The sequence below is a fragment of the Motacilla alba genome, chromosome 1A (genome assembly GCF_015832195.1).
Source record: "Motacilla alba alba isolate MOTALB_02 chromosome 1A, Motacilla_alba_V1.0_pri, whole genome shotgun sequence".
Taxonomy (NCBI): Eukaryota; Metazoa; Chordata; class Aves; order Passeriformes; family Motacillidae; genus Motacilla; species Motacilla alba.
Window position 1 is genome coordinate 38,739,285 of NC_052031.1, and position 22,939 is coordinate 38,762,223.

The window sequence follows — 22,939 nt, forward strand, 5'->3', positions numbered from 1 at the left end:
TTGATAAATTCTGATTTATAATTTGAATCTCTAATTTCAGCCAAGTTAAAACATCACCACGATTTCTCAAATTTTTTTGGGCTGCCTGTGTCATCTTTTTACTCCACATATATTCAATGGAATGGAATATGCTTGCAAAATGAGTCATTTGTTATGAGAAAACAGAAAATAGAAACTGCCTTTAACAGATGTCTGCAAATTACTTTAAGAAACAATTACATGAACCAGTAGGTTTGAAGTCGTGGCATTTTAGAAGAAAAAACAAAGAGACATTGTCCATGTCCAAGAGACATTGGAAAGTGATTGTAAAGTGATAGTAAGTTTGATGTGTGGTTTTATACTGACATTTTTCTCTTTGGTTAAGCTGTCAGTCCACCTACAGCTGTTTATATTCACCCAGAGGATGTAGAAGAAGAGAGTGTAATCCTCCACTGGAAGCTGCCACAAGAGTGTCAGGAATCCTACATTCAAGTGAAACCTAATGCTGGCATTGGTGAAACGAAAAAGTTTTTATTAAGTAATAAAGAAGAACTAAAGGTTGATGACCTAACTCCTGGAATGGCTTATGAAATAGCAGTGGCAAGTGTGAAAAATGGGACTATGAGTGAACTGAAGACCATTCAATGCACTTTAAGTAAGACATTATTTACAGTGGAAACTACAGACTATAATACATATGTTAGTCTCACCATTGTTGCTATCACCTAGTAAATTTCATAGATAAGTCAATTTGCTAAATAGACAAGGATCAAAACTTAAACGAAATGTAGAGATCCAATCCTAATTGTTAACAGCAAAGTTTACAATTTTTGCAAGCACAGTGCAGCCTTGGGAAGTGTACTGGTACTAGTGACAGCTGTGATGGGGACCACAGCTGGAAATCCTGCTCCCACTGGCAAAAGAAGCTGGGTGAATCATTGATTTGCATTGAAATGGGAAAATATTGGAATGGTTGAAACAGAGTATTGATTTTTGGAGACATTTTAGTTGTTCTGAGAACTGTGAGAAACCATTGCCCTACCATTAGTGAGAGGCTGCTAGGAAAGAATGAGAAGTAATAATGGCTGAAAATGAAAGCTTTGCATTGTTTGTCAAAGCATCCTTCCCATCAATAGGGAAGGGTTTATTGAAAGGTCTTACTTTACCAAAATGCTGAAATGCTTTTGGTGCAGTATAAATTTTTTGCATATGTGAAAGGAGTGGGCAGGATTCACTTATCCATGTCATATATAAAGGCTGCAGCTGTCAGGTTATAGATTCATGAAACATTGCATTGTCATTTCTTTCTAAATGATTACAGTATTTTGGAGGGTAAAGTTTTAATCCTTTTCCAGATTTTTTTATATAGGATTAGATTTAATACCTCATTCACGACACAGATGACAAAATTCTAGATGGGATATTTCACAGCTGTCAGAGCCAACAGTAAGGGAAGAAAACGAAACACATCAATGTTGTATCCATCAAATGCATCTCATTCTCCATGGTTATCTCCCTGTCCACATCTACATTTCTGTATAGTTTTCCAGTAATCCCGTTTACTTTCCTGGTGCAGTTGTGATTGAGAAGGAAATTCCAGTAATAAATAACTAAAAAATCAGGTTGTTTATTGTTTCTGAGCAATGACATGCTATGGTAGCTGTCAATTTGCACTCAGCAAGAGTATTTCTCAGGGCAGTTGCTTCAGATGCATTATGTGGTTTTCACTTAATTTATTTTCAACTCATTTAACATGTGGTAATTTTTTTCCTTCTAGAGCCCAAGCCTGTTCAAATTGTAGTTCCTTATGAGCTGTACAGCAGTGCTGTGGTACTGTTTGTTCGCATGCCTGATCTCGGAGTATTTGATGGCATATATGTTACAAGTAAAGAAGGACCTAATGCAACATTCATTTTAAAAAGTGATGGTAAAATAACAATTGAGAACCTTACTGCAGGAAGAGAATATAATTTCTGTGTCTCCACAAAAAGTGGAAAAATGTTGAGCTCCTTTTACCATATAAACAGTGTAAAAACATGTGAGTATTTTAAGTTGTTATAAAATTGCACAATATAAAACCTTTTAAACTTTTTTATTTCAATGGAATAGAAAAGACATGCTATTCAAAAATCCTCTTGATATATTTATGTAAGCAATTTGTAGTTGTACTAATAGCTGGTTTTATAAAAATACTATAAGAATCCCTTATAATTTCTAAACTTGCTAAATTGGGATTTTTGTATTGTGTACAAAATGACTAGCAAGCATTTCAGGAATTTAGGCTGTATTAAATTATTGTCCCTTGTGGGGGACAAGACACATTTTGACCACTTGTTTTAAACACATGGATGAGTATCAATGGGGTTACTTCTGTGCCTTGAAATTATTAAGTTTATTCCTCCTGGTGCATCTTTAAGCAAATAATAAAAGTGTTCAGGTTCTCCAAGGTAATAAATTCATTTACAAGGACATTAAAATAATTGTAGAGGACAGGCCACCTTCTAGCAAGGCCTTTAGAAACAGAATTGTGATAGAAAATTTTAAAATGTTTAAAAATATCTGCTAAAAATCCGTGGTTTTGCTTTCCTATTTTTTATTGTATTCATACTTCCATAAGTTTTTCTTTTGCCATTTTATCATTTTCCTTTAAAATTCTTTTTTGCTCTGTTTCTCTCAGAATAGAAATCTTATAAAGGAAAAGTTAAGAAACGATCTAAAGAAGTAAGAAAGAAAAGGAGAATGAGGGCAAGATAGAAAAAAATCATCCCCAAATAAAGAAAACCTTGAAAGCTGATATTGCTTAAAACACAGCCTTAATAAAAGCATGGGGTTTAATCAATCTTCTGACAGCATTTCCTAAATTTAGTGGGAAGCTGCCTTACAAAACCTAGTCTTGTTCTGACACATCCAGGGCCTCAAAGATTTGGAAGAAATAAAAATCCTGACACCTCACATGTATACATCTTTCCCATAGAAAAAGTGTAAATTTTGGTATATTCCAGACAGTAATGGCTGCAATGGGAATGAAAGAGATGTAGAAGAGAATGGAAATTCTCCTGTAATATGATCTGAATTGTACCTAACAAGACTATACTAGTAAGGGATAAATTGTATTTGTCTTGCCTGATCTACCCGGTTTTGCTGAGCCTTTTGACAAAATTTAGGCACATTCTGACCACTATGGTAGTGCCATTGGAGAGATTAACTTCATCCTAGAGAACTTTCCCACCTAGGAGTGCCAGCTCTGTCCTCAGGGAGAAATGTAATTTCAACCTCAAGTAATTTTAAGATAAAAACACAAGCAATTTTTCTTAGATAGTGACATTACTATATCTCTTTTCTTCCTCTATTTTTTTTCCATCTCTATTATGGAATTGCTGTGTGTCTGCATGCCTGAGATCAGATTTTGCCCTCTGTTAGTCTGATTATCTCCACTTTTATGTCTCGCCAGGCGATATGAAAAGTGTTAGATTGAGCAATGCCTGGGATTGAACAGAGAGGTGTTTTATGTTCATCTGTAGGTCTGGCAGCTCCCCTGAATGTACGAGAGGGTGAGGTCACTGACACTTCCATACAGCTCTCCTGGGACCGTGCCGATGGAGATTTCGAGCAGTACGAGGTTACCTGCACTAACTGTGCAAGTGCTTTCAAGGTATGCTATGTAGAGCACCACCTGGGCATATACTCTGCAGCTATTTTTCAGTCTTCTATTAAGTAGTCAGAGGCTGAATGAAGGGCTTTATTTCCCATTAAAAAGTTGGATGTGCATAAGCGAATTTTGTAAGCAGTTCCGTGAAAGCTGTACTTGGTTTTCTAGGTCCAGAAGGTCAAGCAAGAAGCAGCAATATTTTCCAACCTTAGTCCTGGTAAGCTGTACAGTTTTGCAATTCGAACAGAGAAGGAAGGTTTCAGAGACAGTGTTTTTGTGAAAAAAGCAATAGAGACAGGTAAGACTACAAGGCTGTCAAATTCAGTTTGTTTTACTCCATCCATATATCTTGCTTTTTTCTTAAATTTTATTTTTGCCTCAAATGAAGAAGAGTAATTTAACCATCTTTGTAATTTTCTCCTTATTCTCTTTCATTGCTATTTTTTTATTCTTTGGCTTCAAGAAACCATTAAGAATCTCAATATAGCTCCTGTGTACAATGAGATACCAATGCTAACTTCATGTTGATTCAAGCAGCTCTACAGTCCCGTGGCTGGCTACCAATATTAGAGAAAACAATTTTTTTTTCTTATACTTCTCTGTAATGCTTTTATTTTCTTCTTTTTCTGTGACTTTGAACACACACTTAAATGACCAGAACTAAATTAGTTTTATCGTGTTTTTCTTATTGGCCTCCCCTTACACCACAAGTAAATTTGGGCTTTACTGCATTTAGTTTTCCTTTGGGTTAGGACATTTGATTCTCTCAAATGTCTCTCTCAGAAGTGTAGTTCTCCTCTATTCCAGTACTTCTAGCTGGTTGACATGGCCTCTCAGGCTATTAGATCTGGCATGTTAGAGTTTCCTCTAAATCACTAATGTGAAAAAATCAAGTATAGTAGATGTGACTGAAAAGGTTCAGCCTATGTGATCAAAGATATGTAATGTTTTGCAGTTAAGGAACCACTGAGTTAAAACTGGTACATGAACAACGTAAAATTTTTGAGAGGACAAATCATAGAGAGGCAATTGTGGAGAAAGTAAATCATGGTTCTCTGACATTTCCTTTTCAAGAACTAATGACTTGAAATTCAAAACCAAAAAGTAGAAAAGAAGCGAAAGGAGATGGTTGTTTATTAAATTTGTCGATAAATTGCAGAACTTCTTGCTACAAGGTATTTCATCTGGTGATTGTGACCACAGGTTCAAATGGAGACCAAAGACATAAAAGAAAAATCTGCTGAGATTTACTACGTAGAACCTTTGGTTCATGAAATCCTTGGGCGGCAAACTGCAGTCTGGGGGACTACTGAAAAGAATTATCACTCTATGCAACTCTTGCTTTTTCTGCAGACATATCCTTTTGGCCACTGTTGAATGAAAGATACTGTTTTAGTTGGGACTTAGGGGTCTGCACAGTATGTTACCTCCTACACTGATGTTCCTTTTCTCTAAAAATTGTCCATTTTTGAGGAACTCCACATCAGTGATGTCAGAACTGCACTAAGCAGCATTGCAGCCAGCTTGGCTCTGGATTTCCTGGGTAACAAAAGTCACTGTACATGTTTCTGCAGTGGTAGTAGTCTGTGTGTCCTTGAGACAAGGAAGAATGTGACATCATTCATGTGGAGTTTTCATTGCATTTTGATTATGAGAGGCCTGTCGTAAAGAAATGTGTATTTTTGAATTAAGGTGTATTTTTGAATCAATGCATTTTGTTTCATTGTCACACAGCACCAAGTGCAGTCAAATATCTGAACTGCAGCAGAGACTCTGAATCAATAACTGTTACCTGGCCCCCAGCCCAAAGTATGTTTGATGGATATGTTCTTTCAATAAACAGTAAGGACTTCAACGAGAAGAAAATGTTACCTTCTGGTGTGAGGTATGATGATTACATTTCAAAAATAACTGACATGAACTCAAAGAAGCTGTTTCCCTTGATATTTAAAATAAGTAGCCTGTGCTGTTATTTATATGTTATATGTATTTGATGGTTTAGTTGATATGCATTACTTTGCCCATGTACTTTAAGAACTGCAATTTTTAATCAAATTGCAATTCTCATATGATGTGTTTGAGTAAAGAAGATTAAACAAGATACTGCAGTGGGGTGAGCTCCAGTAGAATCTCTGCGCCACTCTGGGTATTTAATTCAAACTTTAAAACTTTCTAGTAATGGAACTTGAACTGTGAACCATAGTGTGATGCCCCCTATTTAAGGTTTTATAGTACAAAAATATTTTTTGACTCACCAGATACACACATCATGTGTAAATAATATCCATTAAAATATAAATAATTAACATATGAACATACATGTCTTTTAGAACTCCAAAGGACTTAATCTCTTCTTTTGATCTTTGTAGAATGCACAAATTTGAGCATCTTCTGCCAGGCACTGATTTCTTAATCAATATTATGACAACCAATGGATTAAAAAGAAGTTACCCAACTGTTCTCAAGATTAGCACCTGTAGGTTCAGTTTATTAATGACTTTTCATGGTTTCAGATAATTAAGGTTTTTATATTTTAAGGTGTTTTCTAAGAAAAGCTATTCCTTATTATATCCATGCATCTTCACAATGACTGAATGAACGCTTCTAAGTTTTTCTTTTCAATCTAAACCTCTTTGAAAGTGACTAAGTATACAAAAGCTTTTTAAACACAGTGTCCTCTCTGCATTAGGTGGGATATTGCCACTAACTGAATCAGCAGTAGTGTTAGCATGATAAAAATTTTCCATAAATATTGACAAAAGTTGACTTCTCTGATTCTGTTTCTAATATTAGAGGTGATTTTCATTTATTTGAAATTATTTTTAAGTACAAAATGAAATCTTTCTAGATGAAACTACAAAATAATGAATTAATGCTATGTATTCTGTAGATGTCAATTTCCTTAAAATAAATATAGATTATTCTAAAACTAAATTTTACATCCTCAGATCCTGATCCACCATCAGATTTACAAGTGTTTGGTCAAGAAGAAAATACAGTCTATTTTTCTTGGAAACTACCAAGAGGAGGATTTGATATGTTTCAGGTGAGATGGGAATGGGAAGAAACCAATGTAAATTCTTTTTTGTAATTTCTCAATTAAATTATCATTCTGTATGTGATGCAAAAGCAGTAATAAATATTTATTTTTATAATCCATGTAAGTATTGGGAGGAAAAACTGCTATTTGAAAAGGTCAGCTAAATATGTGCTTGCTATTACATAACAATTTAAAAAAATATTAAATAATTATACTTTTAATAGCTCTCAAAAACTGATTGTTCAACTAGTGTGAAATATAAAAGATCACAGGTCAAGGTTTGAATGTAACTGCAATGTAGTATTTTTTTTCTTAGCTTTTCAAATTTGTAATGCAAATCAATTTAATTGAAGTGAAAAATAAAAAATTCCGTTTTTTACAGAAGAATGTAAATGTTTTGTTTAGAAAATTAAAGAATAATTATAGGGTTTTAAAAATATAGCAATTTATTAGACAAAACTGCAAGCCTTGAATACCTGCCATATCCTTCCATCCTTGGGCAGTATGTAGTTTAGGGATTTCCTGAGTGAAATTGGATATACAAAAAGAAAAACAGGGACTATTTCTGATTTTTTTTTTAAATTTATACCTCACAATTTTCTTATGCCCTGTTTAAAAAAAAAACTTAGTACTTCCCTATTCACCATACCATTCCTGATTTTATAAACTTCAATTTTTTCAATTTCTCATCATTCTTTATTTCAGTTCTCTGTAAAAAATGATCCACAATAGAATCTAAATAGCATGGATCATGTTTTACTATGACATGCAGCCAGTCTCTCTTTTGTATCCTGGCTTTTGCAGTCTGTCTTGTGTCACCCTTAGCTTAGCATTTTGTAGCCACTGATCAGCTTGTGGTCAACAAAACAGTATATTGCTGTTTTAACACATCACTTGAATCAATATGGATCTCTAGGTATTATCTTTCACAATTAACTTACCTGAATGGGATATTCTTTGGTACTTCCATGAGTCAAAGTACTTTGTTTTAATGATCTACATGGTTTTTACCCCAATATTGCCATGCCAAATTCTTTTCCTTCTGCTCTCCCTTGGCTTCAATTATATCCTTACTTAAACCTGAAATCTGAGTATCCTTAGGATAGTTCCTTGACATTTCTTCTCTCTTCATTAGTGTAAAGCTGCATTGATCTCAATGGATAAGAGCAGCCAGTTAACCACTCACACTATTTGCTGGTACAGCCTGGAGCATATTTATGAATTTTAAAATTAAATTTAATGATCTTATTCATGTCTTGAGCCAGTTCAGATACACTTTTGAATGTGATAATCCTGTTTTTGCCGCTCTGCGGAAAATAATTGTCATCTGTAATATTGATTTTATGTCACAGTATTATTGTTCAGCATCTCATAGAGCAAGCAGCCGCATTAGACAGTGCTTTGTCTGTATAAATGAGCTTATCTTTAAATCTTTAATGAGAAAGGCTTTCGTAGACTGGTTGCTTAGTAAGGTGCACCTGCATAAAAGGGATCGCTTTACTAATCATTTAAAATTAATCATCCCTCTTCACCAACTTTCTATGTAATATATTGTAGTTTGTAAAGTGAAGAGTGCACAAAAGGCACTTTCCTAACTTCTTTATACTAGATGTAAATCTTTAATCCACAGCTTTGCTTCTAACATCCTGCAGTGCTGTAATTCTAATAAGGTGATGACAGTTTCCAAGATTTTGTTTGTATAAACAGGCACTGTACTGGTAAAATAGCGGGGAAATGGATCATTCCTCCCCGTATGAATAGCAGCTAACCACCTCCCCAGGTGAACAGCAGCTAACCCCAGTGCTTTCATGTCACTGCCATGTGTACATCATCCCCTTTCTGCTGGAGGAAATGACTAGTGGCAGGACAGGACTCACTATGCAGGCAGCTGCAGCCCTGCTTGGTCTCAGCGTTCAGAGCCATGCCTGAGAAATGTGTGTTGTTTGTTGGAGGTGCTTGTCCAGTGCCCTCCTCCGCAGGGCAGGCATGGTCTGCATTGGGCCTCTCACTCGTGCAGATAGGAACCAGTCTGCAGGCACACTCTTCTATGTCCACAGAAAGAACTGGTGCAGGAATTCTTTTTGTCACCTTAGAATTGTCTGGAAGGTCAGAAGGAATCCTCAGCCTCTAGGAGTTAAGTTTCCAGATTTCAATGTCTTGAGATCTCCAGCCCTTTTATTCTCTGCAGTGGCTCTTAATAGATGAATTTGCAGTGAACAGAGCTGAGTGACTGATCCCTTGGGAGTCTTTTCAGAATCTCATCTCTGAACGCTGCACGGGTGGATTTTTTGGTTGAATGGTTTCAATTGTTGTTTGGGATTTTTTTTCTTTCGTTTTGCTATGTCTTTTTTTTTTGTTTTTTTGTTTTGTTTGTTTGTTTGGTTTGTTTTGTTTTGAGCTTTTTTGCCAGAAAGGTATAGAGTTACTTAATTGTACAGTTCATCAGTATAGCTGTGAGACTGAACAGTCAGAGTACACTTTATTATCCCTCCTCCAAGAGCAAAACCCTGTAAGCCTCAACTTCACTTTGCTTACTCCATCTACTTTTAAATATTAAAGTAATTTCTTTCACAACTGGGTTATTAAGGAATGCTGGAGTTCTACATTGGTGGAACATAATATAAAGCTCCTTATTTCTTTTTTATTTAAAATGTGGAAAATATTCTAAATATTTTTATACTAACAGGTAGTTGCAATCTCTGATCTTTACTTTTATGAACTTAAATAACCTAATACAAGGAATTATTTTGCTTTGATAGCTTTCATATTGTCTGATGAATAAAGAAATGCTGCTTACCAGAACTATTTATGACAGCAGAGCTGTAGTGAAAAATCTGACCCCTGGGACAGAATACATTTTTCGGTTAAGAACAATTAAAGGCTTGGATTCCTCTGTGGCTGTGGAGAAAAAAGTCATCACAAGTAAGAAAATACATTATAAATTTTCCTTTTGAAAACCAGTGAATGTTCAGAGACATTTAAATAACTGTTTGTAACTAACTCAAAAAGATCACAGAGCTCAACATGAAGCTCCAACTTGAGGAGGAAAGCTGTGCTTCTTCTTGTGGTAGTTGTTTAAATAGGAGCCTTGTACATAACTTGCTGGATTAAGGTTGAGGGGTCTAGACATGGCTGAAAAGAGATCTTTGAAAAATGTTTCCAGCTCTAACAAAGTAAGGTGTTGCCAGAATAGCATCCTATACTTTCATAATTACCTTGAATTTTGTTCACGATTGTTTCTGTATCTCCTAAATTCTTGCAAGCCTGTGGTCTCAGAATGGAGTATTGCTCCTGTGCAAGGACACAGAATGTTGAAGACAGTAAGAGGAATTGTGCTTCAGAGAGCTTAACAAGGTCCAGAAACCAGAATCTTGCACTCATTTTCTGTCTCTGAGCAAACATGTATTTTCCAATGCTCCTGTGATACAACATAAAAAAGAGGGAAATTTATTTGTGGCATAAATTTAGAGAAGATTTATATTGAATTCTGGACTCCCAAAGCAGATGAAAAGAAGTTAGTTGTAATCAGAAAATTAATCAACTCCCAGGTTTATAAACATGCATGTCACAGACCTCCTCTCTTTGATATTGGATATTTGGATATTTGGATATTCTGTGGCTTTTTTGGACTATAACTCCTTAACTCAGTAAATAGTCAAGGAGGTTCTGAATAACTTAGTTATTCAAAGATAGGTGAATTTCTGAAAAAAGCCAGAACAAGTCCTGCAGATTCTTGTGAATGAAACATGCAGCAGAATGTTCATTATCATGTTCCTGAAGATGCTTTTGTTCCTCAGGTAAATATTTTCAAGAGAATTGTGGATGGGTCCTGAGTATGCCTAGATTATAGAAAGTATAATTTAATGGTAAACCCTTTTTTTTCATGCTGAGTAATAGGCATATGTTAATTAATATTTTTCATAAAGCTTCAAGCAAGATAAACTAATTATGTGGGAAGTTCACTTTTTAGGGGGAATGGAAATGTTTTTCTTTCCCAAGCAGCTGTGCTACACAGCTTAATGGAGGTCTTATTACTGAATTATCTGTGATTTTAGGAATCTTCATATAATAAAAAATACTATTTAAAAAAGAATAAAGGGATAGTCCCTGAGACTGTACTATTTACTCTGTCCCTAACTAAGAAGATGAACAGTTTTCTAAAATTATGTGGCATATAATGTATTAGAAAACTTTAGGGTGACCAAAATCTCTGCTTTTGCTTACAAAGTGTTCCATTCTCATCCTATTGTACCAGTGAGCAATGTTACTGTTCTTAGAGAAGACCTCATAATATTGAAATTTTCTTCCATAAATGTCATAATGCACACAGGAGGTACATCTCCAGGTTTTATTTACCCCGTGCAAGATAGTGGCACTGTTTTCTGTATATCCGTACAAGGAGTTCTAAAATTTGTCTACATATTTCATGATGTGAAATCTCAAAACATTCATTTAGGTAAAACCCATTTATTTGCAAAAGCTGTTATTTTCTTGAGTTTTAAGTACTAACGATTAATCTTTTCTTTATTAATCTCAATATTTTTTACCATAGAACCTGCTGGGATATGTGGTCTGATATTAAAAATGGTAAATACTTCCTCTGCAACTGTAATGTGGAATCCAACCAAGACTAACTTCACTTCATATAAAGCATCTTTATCCAACAACACCTTCATTAAAAAGTTCAGAATTCCAGGAACAGAGACTGACTTCAGTGTTACAGACCTGATAGCTGGGGGCATTTACAATTTCACACTGAAAAGACTAAAAGGAAATATCGAAGGAGCTTCTGCTTTCCTTGAATTTGTAACAGGTCTGTATGGTTTCCTGCTTTCTCTGCCAGTGAATGGTAGCTGTCCCTAACAGTGCATGTTTATCAGTGTGCATCTCACTCGAAATTTCAAGAGATCTTAGGTGTAATAGTTTGCTGTCATCATGGGCACATATTACTTATACCCTATTCAACCTGCACGTAGGGATGCCTGTCAGAAACATCATGTCTTTAGCTGTGCTGCATTTATTTTGACAATTTTTAGTATTTTGGATCTTATCCTGCAAAGAGATTCACACAAGCTGAATTTTACCTTACAGTTATTTCAGTAGTCTTTTTTTACAATGGGCGAAGTTAAACACGTTTAGAAACATTTGTAGAATTAAGGCTTTAGATTGTAAATTATACTCAGAAATTTATTGTGGGTCTGCACAAAAGACCTCTATGACCATAAAATCCAGCTTTAATAGAAGTTGAGATTCATGCAAATAACAGGACTGATGAGAACAGCAGGACGCAAAACTTATCAGAGTATACTAAAAGGAAGAACTTACGCTGTCAGTTAAACTTGCACAACTCCACATATATTAATTTTATTTTGTTCTGATAGTGTTAAAATAAAACCATGAGTTAAAAAGTCATACATATAAGACAAATACAGATGGAACCTAAACTCTAAAGTTAGTATTTGGATATATTAATATTTCAGACTATTTGATGGCAGAACTGGAGTTATCTGTTTGAAAAATTATGCAGCTTTTCATAGTCTGTGTAAAGGGTTCATCCAAGATATATAATCTTAGCAGATTTACAGCAAATAGGAAAGGAATGAAAATCTTTCAGAGTTGAAGCTATACATTACTTAGGCTGCACAGTATGATACTAATGTATAAACTATTAGAAGATTTAGTCTGAATTTAGAAGAACCCTGTTAGAAAGGCAGACAGAGGACTGAGTGCAAGGCTGAATCTGAAATGAAGCAAAGAGCACCACTGACTGGGCTAGCTCTGAGAGATAAGCATGGGGAAAGCTGATAGTTGTATGTGAATTCTAAAGTAGAAAGAAAACAGATGAACACGGTCAGAGACTGTAGAGATGAAAAAATTATACAGTCTTATATGTAGATAACATTTTAATGACCTCCTGAAGAATTTAAAATCTTCATTTTTCATTCATTATTCATTATTAGGCTTAGAGTGAATAATACGCTAAATTTAAATACACTAATTTAAAGGTGCATTTAAAAGCAGAAGAAAATGGGATGTTGTGACATGAGCAGGTGGATATTTGGCTTTAATAAAAGCTTGGCTTTAATTTGGCTTTAATACCCAAATTTTGGGATCTTAACTGACTAGAGTTCATAGAATTACTGGGATTCCAAATACATGAAATGTATAAAATAGTTACCAACCCTGTGGCAAGCAGCAGGACAAACACTAGCTATATCTTGAATTTTCAAGTGTAGCAGTAGTTATGTCAGCAGTAGTGCTAAATTTAAGGCTGAGGACAGCAGAAACCCCAGGACTGTGCAGAGATTTTGTTGTTAAGTGAACACTGTGCAGAGACACTTGAGCTTGCTCTCTGTGAATGGGCACCCCAGCATAGTTGGGAGGCCATCAACCAAATCCCAGAGGTAGTGTAGCAACTGTAGGATCACATGCTGCCATATCCAGACTAATCCTTTGCATAGCAAGTAAACTCTTCTTGGATGCTTTTTTATTCATTTATAGCTACTAATAGATTTTAAATGGAGTTATTTACGTGAACGTCTTTTATTCTCTTTCAGAACCTGCAAAGCCAGAAGGTCTTAAATTCTTCAATGTTTCATCATATTATTTTTCACTGTATTGGAGACTACCGTATGGACTTGTAGACAGATTTCATGTGGCTCTTGTTCCTGATCATGCCTCTGTTGTTATCCTAGATCTTGGAGTTAGGGAGTATCAAGTAAGTGCTTTTATTACAGGACTTCCAGGGCTGGCTTTTCCTTATGCACTGTGCTGATGAGGAATTCAAGCTTTCCTCCTTAGCCGTTTACTGCACATATGAATGTGAAAGTATTAATGAAAAATTGGTGGGATGGGAGCAAATTTCAGCATCCACAATTTCCTACCTAACAACAGGTAAGTGAACTTACTGTTTTTTTAAAGTCTACTAGAAGGACACAGACCGTCATCCAAGGATTCATGAATAGTTTAACAAGGGAAGGGCAGAGCTATTGAGTAGTACAGACTCATTAATTGTGTACTTGCCAGGAAGATCTCTGCTTAAATCATTAATGCAGGCAACATTTCACTGCAAAGCCATCAAAAAGATATAGGAGCACTTTTTGATTCTGCTGTCTGGAACATATAGTATTAACAGAAATAATGGTTGTTCTGGATGTTTTGCTTTTGTTTTTCATTGGAGCTGCAAAGATACAGGTATTTTATATATTTTCTTGCTAAAAATGTTAATAATTATGTTTACTGAAAAGGATGGGGTAGTTTAAGGGTCAAAAACTTGTTTTTCAGGTTGTTTTTTTGTTCATTCTTTCAAAAAGGAGTTTTATAATGCTTCATATTTACTTTGATAATGATAATACAGAAAAACTTCTATAGATACATTGGAGAGGTTACATTGATAGGAGACTCTGGGATAAAATTAATAGTTAATTTTATTGTTCTTCAATATTGACTGTTGCACACATCTTATGAAGGCTAGTTGACAGCAAAATACTGTAGCTAACAGATGTAGAAAACTATTTTTAGTTATGAATTGCTCAAAATTTTCTGTGGTTTTTTTGTGCTTTATTTTGTGGGGGGATTTCTGTTTGTTTGTTTTGGGGTTTTTTTGAGGGGAGAGGGGTTCATTTTCGTGATTCTTCATAAAAGGCTTAAATAAAACAATGTCCTATTTCAGGCTGATTTTTCCAATACTATTCCTGGAACAACATACAATGTTACAGTTTCTGCAGTTTCTTCTTCCGTCTATAGTTCACCTGCAAGTAGAACTGTGACAACAAATGTGACAAGTGAGTCAAAAATGACTGATGAAATTTTGTTCATTTTTTGAACTATGCTTTCTTATGTTTATTATGTGCACAGTAATATCCAAGAAATTATAATCAGTTTTGAACAGTCATTGAAATTTTTCATCTTCTCATACTATTTAAAAACACACTGAATCAGAAGTGCTCTATGAGAGCTTAAGAATTTACAAGTTTTTGAAAAATTTGTTATTGTGTGATGTAATAATATCCAGACTCTGATTTATACCTATAGTGGTACATAAAGAAATGTTCAGAGCTATTTCCAACAAAATGTAGCCAAAGCAGATGTGCTTTTTAAGAGACTACACTTTAATTGAGTGCTAGAATACGTCAGATGTCAAATTGGCATTAAACTCTGTTTTTTAACAAAGTTCTTGATGAACACATTTTTTACATTCTTACAGAAGACTGTTTCTGGTGTTCCAAGATTAACCTAATAATTTGTAACAGGACTGTAGCAAGAAAAAAATATTTTTATTCAGAAGTACATCAGTTTTCAGTAGTTTTATGAGGTTATGCTGGCAGATGATTTAATTTCTCTGTAGAGTCTGTGGATGTGTCTCCACTCTCATGAATCTTAATTAAAAATTAGTTTACATGTGTGTGCTCTGTGTGTGTATGCGTGTGTGTGTGTGCATATACATAATTTTTTAAATTTTTTTTTTTTAGATCCTGGACCACCTGTGTTCCTTGCAGGTGAAAGAGTGGGTTCTGCTGGGATTCTGCTGTCATGGAACACACCACTCTATCCAAATGGGAGAATTCTATCCTATATTGTTAAATATAAAGAAGTCTGCCCGTGGATGCAAACAGCTTATACACAGGTCACAACAAAGCCAGATAGTTTGGAAGTTCTTCTCACCAGTCTTAACCCTGGAACAACTTATGAAATTATGGTAAAAGCTTTACAAACACCTCTTAGTATTTTGGATTCTGATTTATTGTAAATTGTATGAGTTTATAGTAGGCTCCTGTAGAGTTTTCTGAGGGACCATGTTATTTACTGTTGCCATATCACAAATTATATTAGCCAGATATTTGTTCAGTTGAGTTTATTTGAGTAGTGTTTTTAAAATCTACTTAAAAATGTCCCAGTCAAACTTGCACTGAAATGTATCTTCTTCTACTGATATTCATATTAACATATGGCTTTATGTGGTAAAACATAAAAAATAAAGGGTAGAATTTTTGGAAGCATCTAAATCCTTCTTTATCTTCATTGAGATTTAATCTTTCAAATTCCTTTTGTGCTTTGCATATTACATGTAGATTACTTAATCATCTCAGCCAGATCTAAAAAAGCATGTCTTCCATATGTAGGACTTGTTTGCACTGAGATTAGGCACTACTGATCCATCTCTGAGCTCTTCAACAATAGATGAGTTCAGGTGGGCAGAAATTAACTGCTACTCTCTGGGGAGTATTTGCCAAGCAATTCTTTGCCTGCTTTACTCTTTCATAAGAGCCTTGTAGAGGCTCCTCTATTCAATACCAAGAATTAAGTGAAACTATGTGTTGATTTGCTTCATTCCATTCTGTTGCCTTGAAGTGGCACATAATGAGGTAGGAGTTTCCATGTCTGTCTTAATGCTGGTTTTGTTTCTGAGCTCTTTCTACAATATCTATATTGAGATGAGGTAATAAAAACAATGTTTAGGTGAAGACATAGTTTAAGATTTATATAGTGTAATTTAAATACTGTCAGAATTTCAACCCCCTGAAGATCTCCAGTCAATTTCCTCAGCTATTGCAATATAACTGTAGAATTTATCAATTTCTAAGTATGTTTCAAGTCATTGTCCCTGTGAAGCACATGTAGGTAGGGTTGGCTGTCGTCATGAGGTGCGTGTGCATGTGTTTGTGTGGCTTAGGAAGGAGCTAGCCAGTGACACAGGTTCTTCTTGTCATCCCAGATTAAGTCTTCAATGCTACCCTCTATTCCTTTACCATGTTTGTCTGTTGTAGCTTTATCCTTTTGTTTAATCTTTACAGTCTTTGAAAAACTCACTGTTTAGTGGCAAGAAGTGGATAGAACAAGTTTCCCTTTCTGGCCTGAGGTCTTCTGTTTTCTTTTGTCCTTTGCTACCCTCTGTGTGCTGTGTGTCACTTCTACAGTGATCCACACTTAGTTTTTGCACACCTACCCCTTCTCACCCTGCCTTCCCCACAGTCTGCACTGTCAGCTCCCTAAACCCCAGGGCCAGGACCTCGTTTCCTTACATTGCCAGCTATAACGTTGCTGGAGAGCTTTTCACTTTGCTTCTTCTTTCCCACACCTCTCACCATCACTGTTGGAATTTTACTCATGTTTACCTTTTGTTGTCCCTTTTACCTATTTTTTAAAAAAAGAAGTTAGACTTCCTTCCTCTTTCCTTGTAAGAACTGGATGCCATGGCCCATCACTGAGTTGAATTGTCACCAAACCCTATGTTGCAGAGCCAATTGGCATTGCTGCTTTGTTCATCTCCATAAATTTTACCAAAGTTTTGATATATTGCTCTTCTGTGGGAAAACTCATCCAGGATTGTGAGCACTGAAGCCTTTCCATCATGAAGTGCATCTACACTCTCTCTGACCTATTGCCTTTCTGCAAAAAGTCATGCTTTCCTTGGGCTTCTGCTTTGAGGAGGGTTGACCTGCTCTCACTAGCCTACAGGAGACAGAGAAATAAAAGGCAGCTTATTCTCCTTTTTACCCCTTTAATTTATAGTGAGTAAAATAGGAATGCAGAATCTGGAGGAAGTGTATTGTGGTAAGAAGAAAGAGTGTTACTGATGTTATTCTTGTTGTGGATTTTTTCATAAAATAGGGACTCAAAAAATAGGGATCCTCTTTTCATGTGTGGATATTCACATGTGGTTTTCTCAATTTCTTATGCTGTTATGTACTTTTTCCATTTTATTTTTTTACATTTAAACATTGAGTGTAAATTATACAACACAACTATAAAGGGCATATTCATCTGTATATTCGTAGTTTAAAAGCTATGTATCCTCAGGATTTCCATATTCCCTGAAACTGTATATGCAGTAGATTGTCTAATGTGGATCCTTTCTTTCTTTTCCTGTAGGTTGCTGCTGAGAACAGTGCTGGTATTGGAGAGTTTAGCGATCCTTTCCTCTTCCAGACTGCAGAAAGTGGTAAATTTAATAAAGCCGTTAATTATTTTGATTAAATTTGCTTTAATTTGTTCAAATAAATTTCCATGATGAATTTCACATTTGAACAAATTCCAGTGCATTTAGAACAAAATCCTTATTCTGTCACTCAGTGACAAAGGTTCATTTTGTTCTATTTGCTATCAACAGCATTTAGGGTGTGCCCATAGGGGTGTTTGTTGTACAAAAAATACTGTTTTTCTTGGAGCTTTCCTGTGCCAGTTTCTAGGTAGGCAGCTTCCAGAAATCAAGGTCATAGCAGAGCAGAAGTACCTATCAAGTGGATCCATCTGCTGTTGCCTGCAACAGTTCTAGGAGACAGACTTTGTTGTGGGATCATCTCTGCCATTGTCTGCTAATTCAATCTGTATTCATTTAGTGATGGGTTCTAAGAAGCTTAGCACAGAATGTATTTTATTAAATTTTTATGTATTGATTCTGAAGGTAAAAAAAATCTGAAAAATCTGGAATGAAAATTTGATCTGGTGGTTTTGAAGATTAAAACACATAGCCTGAGTTTGCACAATCTTTACTAATTTAGTGTTTGTGGTCTCGCTCATGCTCCAGGAGCAGTTGTGCCTTGGCTGACGAGCTCGCACCAGTGCACTTGTGAACCAGTCTCAATGGAATACAGAGCTTGTGCTGCCAAGGCAGTGACTGCCCATCTGTGTTTAGGCTGCTTTCTCCTTCTGTGCAAACTGCAAACTGTTTGCAAACTGTGCAACCTACTTATTAATGGCAGAAATCATCATTCTGAACAAATAATGCAATAATTCATGAACCCAATATAAGGAGGAGTAGTAAACTTGCCACATGGATATGTGTGAGATCCTTATTCTTCACTACTTGTGCATTATTGCTGGTAAAAAACCTTATTTCTGTGAGCTTTATAATTTACTCATGTTTGACAGAGGACAGCACTGGCATTTCTCCATATAAGAACATAAGCTTTTTACTTTTGGAAGCATTTTTGTCTACATTTTTATTAAACCTAAAATGCCTTACTATAAATTTAATGGGCAGGTTTCTTCAAATTATAGGTGAGTTATGTGTCATTGGTATAACATTTATACTTTTACTTTCTCAACTGGTTTTTTGTTCTAATTCTTGCTTTGATGGCTAAGGAAAGCCAAACATCTTAATCAACATAAAGATGGGAAATTTATTGTGAGAAAAATAGCCAGAGGATAAAATTGTTTAAATATAAAGGTTGTATTTTGGGAGGAGGGGGAAAGAGGTGAAACATGAGGAAGAGATTCAGTAGCACTGAAAGCACTACCTATGAGGCTTGGAGGAGCTGTCTCAATTCACCTGTGGAAGGTCTGCAATTGTGGAATGTCTTTTTTTAAAAAGAGTGTGAAAAGCCTTTTCTCCTTAATACTAAGACAGCTGCTGCAGAACCTGCTGTTGACTCTGCCACTTGTAGGCAGCACTAAGACAGGGCCACAGGGTTCTAATTCCCAGGAGAGTTCAGGAAGTAAAATAGCATGTAAAATCTGATTCCAATGCTGCATCTCATTCCTTTGTGCTGTGATTAATACTGATGCTCTGACAAAAGGCGACAGAAACTCACTGATACAAAGAGCAGCATTTATGCAGTAATTTTGAGTATTCCAATTTAATTGAGTTACCTAAAACTATGTGCAGCAGAAAAGATGGCACAGGTAGAGTGAAATAAAACACACAGTTTTATTAAATGCTCTTAGCCAGAAAAAAAAGGCAATTTTTTTTCTATTTCTGGAACAGTAGATGACTTTCTTCTAAGAAGAATATTTCTAAGTTTACCAAATCAATTACTACATATATTATGACACTGAAATAATTATATTTCTCACTTAAACCAGATTGAAAAATAGCTGATTGTATATCAGCTACATTACATGTGTTTGTGAATGTTTTTTATGTGTTTGCTTCAGAATTTGGAAGCTAGAAATGGCATTTAAATAAAAAGAGAAGAATTTGCTATTTTTCAGTGCTGAAAAGAAAAGTTTATCTCACTGCTTTTGTTTGTTTTGTTTTCAAGCTCCAGGTAAAGTAGTGAATCTCACAGTTGAAGCCTTAAATTCTTCAGCTGTAAATCTGATCTGGTTTCTCCCTCGGCAACCAAATGGAAAGATTACTAGTTTCAAGATTAGTGTGAAACATGCAAGAAGTGGAATTGTAGTGAAAGATGTCTTGGTTAAAGTAGAGGACCTTCTGTCTGGGAGGTTACCAGAATGTAATGTAAGTGCTATAAACTTTCTAAACTAGAAATAGACTCAAACCACAGAATATAGTTTTACATTTAAAATTTGAGACATAAAAATGTGGAGGCTTGCTTTTCAGAAAGATTCAAAAACCTTACAGACTTAGTCCAAAGACAGGATAAAATGAATGAAGAAAAACCTTTCTGTTCAAAGTAGTTTAAATGGAATACTTTTGCTTGAAAAGTTCACTTTAATCAAAGTAAAGATACCATTAAAAATAAAGCTTGGCATCCTTTTAACAGAAAATAATGAAATAGAAAGTTTCTTGTTCTTCAGCTTTCAATTTTTAATTTTTTTTGTTTTACACACTATTCAATTAGAAAAAAACCCAAGAACTTACACGGTTTTTTTGGTCAGTGAAGTATTGTCAATATAGTATTGTCAATGTCTTATTTTCTATATAGTATGATAATGCTTTTTCTATTTTAGAATTATGCTTTATTCTATGCAGTACATTTCAATATTTTTAAAATACTTCTCAAATCAAAATAAAAACCGAACATGATTAGCAGAGTGATTTTCAAAAATATGGTTGCAGTCTGAACTGTTCTTATTGTTGAATTCAGACCTATAATCATTGTATCCTTTTGGAATTTCTTGAAGAAAATTCTCTCTTCTAGATTTTTTTTCTCTTTTTCCTTCTTACATTGAGCACAGTTTCGCAATTACTGAAATGTCAAAAGTCAAGTGACCAAACTTTTTTCCTTTTATATTTTTTCCAATTTCCTACACTTCGTTCTTTAATGAAAAGTGAAGTTTTAAAATGACATGAATTATCATAAATTTGGTTTCAGTTTTCATTTGGAAGATTATCTTAGGATTGCAAAGGTTCCTGACACCAGGCTGGTTTAATTCAGCACTGAGAAGCCAGGCTGCCACCTACTGAACCATAAACATTGGTCACCACAATGCCTAGAAATTTTTCAGAGTTGTCTCCTGACATGATGGATTAAGCAACTCCTGTCTGGTTTTATCCATGATGTGTGGATATATGTATGTTATGCATGTGTGTGCACATAAACACATACAACATATATGTGATGCAAAAGGACCTCACTAGGGAACGATCCTGGAAAAGATGCTTCTGTTCAGTCAGATTTGAGATCTTCTTGAATAAGGCAGGAAATTATAACACTATCACTAACAGGATGCACTTGCACAGTCTGCCTAAATTTGAAAAATGAAGTACAAAAAGGAGAACCAGTTCAGGGTAATTTTTTCAAAGATGATCAGCCTTTTTTATCTACATCTATTTACAATTATTGGTTATAGATGCACCTTATTATGTTTCTTATTTTTACTTATAGGATAAGAGTGAATCTTTTTTGTGGAGTACTACCACTCCTTCAACTACTTTTGGGAAATCCACAAGTCTTTCACAGACTACAGTGACACCAAGTACAGAAGCAGCAAGTCAGATGAGCTCTGTTTGGAGTGAACCGATCAGCTTTGTAGTATCTAACCTCAGGCCATACACCACCTATCTTTTTGAAGTCTCTGCAGTTACCACTGAAGCAGGCTACATTGACAGCGCAATTGTCCGGACACCAGAATCAGGTATGTTAAATACATACAGCTTTAAAATGGCAATAAAGTTCTCAGACTTATGTGAAAGACTTAAAAATATAGGTTTGATTTTCTGCTGCAAGATTCTTCTGTCCTAATCTGTCTTTATCTGTATCATGATTTTGTATTTTCATGATTATTTAATTTTACCTGATAGAAACAATTGAAAATGTATATATATTTATGTATCTAATAATGTACAGTGAATGAGAGTTCACTTGTTGCCAGTAGTCAAAGATACCAAAGATACCAAATTATGCTCAGGACAGATCAAATTTTACAAAAAACTGAGGACACTTTAAGAACTGCAAATAATAGAATAATGGTAGAAGAATTGAAAATGAAGATGAAGAGTCATAGCTGTCAGGCATAATATTGTAAAAGTATGTGTTTTGTATACATAGAAATGCACTTTAAGCTTCTTTGCCTTTGTTGAGAAATAATCAATAATGAAGAAAACTCCTGTACTTATGTTGCGAATCTGTACCTATTGCAGAAAGTTGTTCAGTGTAGAAGAAATATTTAAGCACCAGGTGAAGTTGATTTTTGATTACTTGCAATGCACTGAGAAGTTGGAATTGGAAGCAATGGTCCATGAGCAGCACTTTTATAATGGCTTAGGTAGTGGGAACACTATTAGTAGAGCTATACAAAAAAAGGCATTCCAGAGGAATGTTATTCTGGCTTTCTGTTTTCAAGTACATCATTCTTTTGCTGGACATGGTTTGATGTTACTCAGTTCCCTTTCATACATACAAAATAGATTGCACTGTTCAGATAAAAAGAAATTTTATTCACTCCTAGAAATGGTCAGTTGAATTGCTTTGATAGAATTTCAATAGCCTTCATTCGCTGCTCTGTCTAGGGTTAATGAAATTTTGGTCAGTTTCTCTTCTAATGATTTCAGGGATAATTTCCAGTTTATTTTTCACTTTTGTCTCTTAGAGATTATATCCATACTATCAACTCTCTTGATACCCTCCCTGAGAATTACCTTAAATCATAAATTAAGTAATTTTAATGATGGCTTCCCTTCAGAATATTTCATGTTTATGTTTAAAATGAATTGTCTGTTATGGGGTTCTTGGACACCTAATATAAAGTATTTTATGTTCAAAGACTTTTTCCAATATTGTTTAAGTTCCAGAAGACCCACCACAGAATTTTGCCAAGAGCAACATTACAGCAAAGTCTTTCTCAGTAATGTGGGACCCACCAACCATAGTAACAGGGAAATTCAGTTACAGAGTTGAGCTGTATGGACCATCTGGTAAGTCAGAGTTGATGTTACCATTTCTTTTGATTTTTTTTGTGCTTATTTCCTAACACAACCTTCTGGGCCTGCCAATCAAAAATGGATAGTCAAAAGCAGTGTAATAGATCCCTTTTTACTATTATACGGTTTGTAGATTAATTTTAACGGAAAAGTCAGTCCATCAGAAGGAAGAGTATAAAGTTAAATTCACATTAGATATTTCTAGGAATGGAGAAAACCAACT

The 22,939-nt window shown here is 35.0% G+C and overlaps 1 protein-coding gene across 6 annotated transcripts in view; it reads left to right on the forward strand.

Moving 5' to 3' along the window:
• The window catches only part of PTPRQ (protein tyrosine phosphatase receptor type Q), a 128,440-nt gene that overhangs the window by 10,908 nt on the left and 94,593 nt on the right, over positions 1–22,939 (forward strand). For all 6 annotated transcript variants that reach the window (XM_038154564.1, XM_038154558.1, XM_038154561.1 and 3 more), the window contains 16 exons: positions 365–634; positions 1,757–2,017; positions 3,501–3,631; positions 3,797–3,926; positions 5,363–5,513; positions 5,998–6,104; positions 6,577–6,674; positions 9,428–9,590; positions 11,221–11,481; positions 13,226–13,386; positions 14,341–14,452; positions 15,140–15,366; positions 17,541–17,610; positions 19,652–19,851; positions 21,182–21,431; positions 22,582–22,710. In XM_038154564.1, the coding sequence (XP_038010492.1) occupies positions 365–634; positions 1,757–2,017; positions 3,501–3,631; positions 3,797–3,926; positions 5,363–5,513; positions 5,998–6,104; positions 6,577–6,674; positions 9,428–9,590; positions 11,221–11,481; positions 13,226–13,386; positions 14,341–14,452; positions 15,140–15,366; positions 17,541–17,610; positions 19,652–19,851; positions 21,182–21,431; positions 22,582–22,710 (2,721 nt within the window). The remainder of the gene's footprint in view (positions 1–364; positions 635–1,756; positions 2,018–3,500; positions 3,632–3,796; positions 3,927–5,362; positions 5,514–5,997; positions 6,105–6,576; positions 6,675–9,427; positions 9,591–11,220; positions 11,482–13,225; positions 13,387–14,340; positions 14,453–15,139; positions 15,367–17,540; positions 17,611–19,651; positions 19,852–21,181; positions 21,432–22,581; positions 22,711–22,939) is intronic.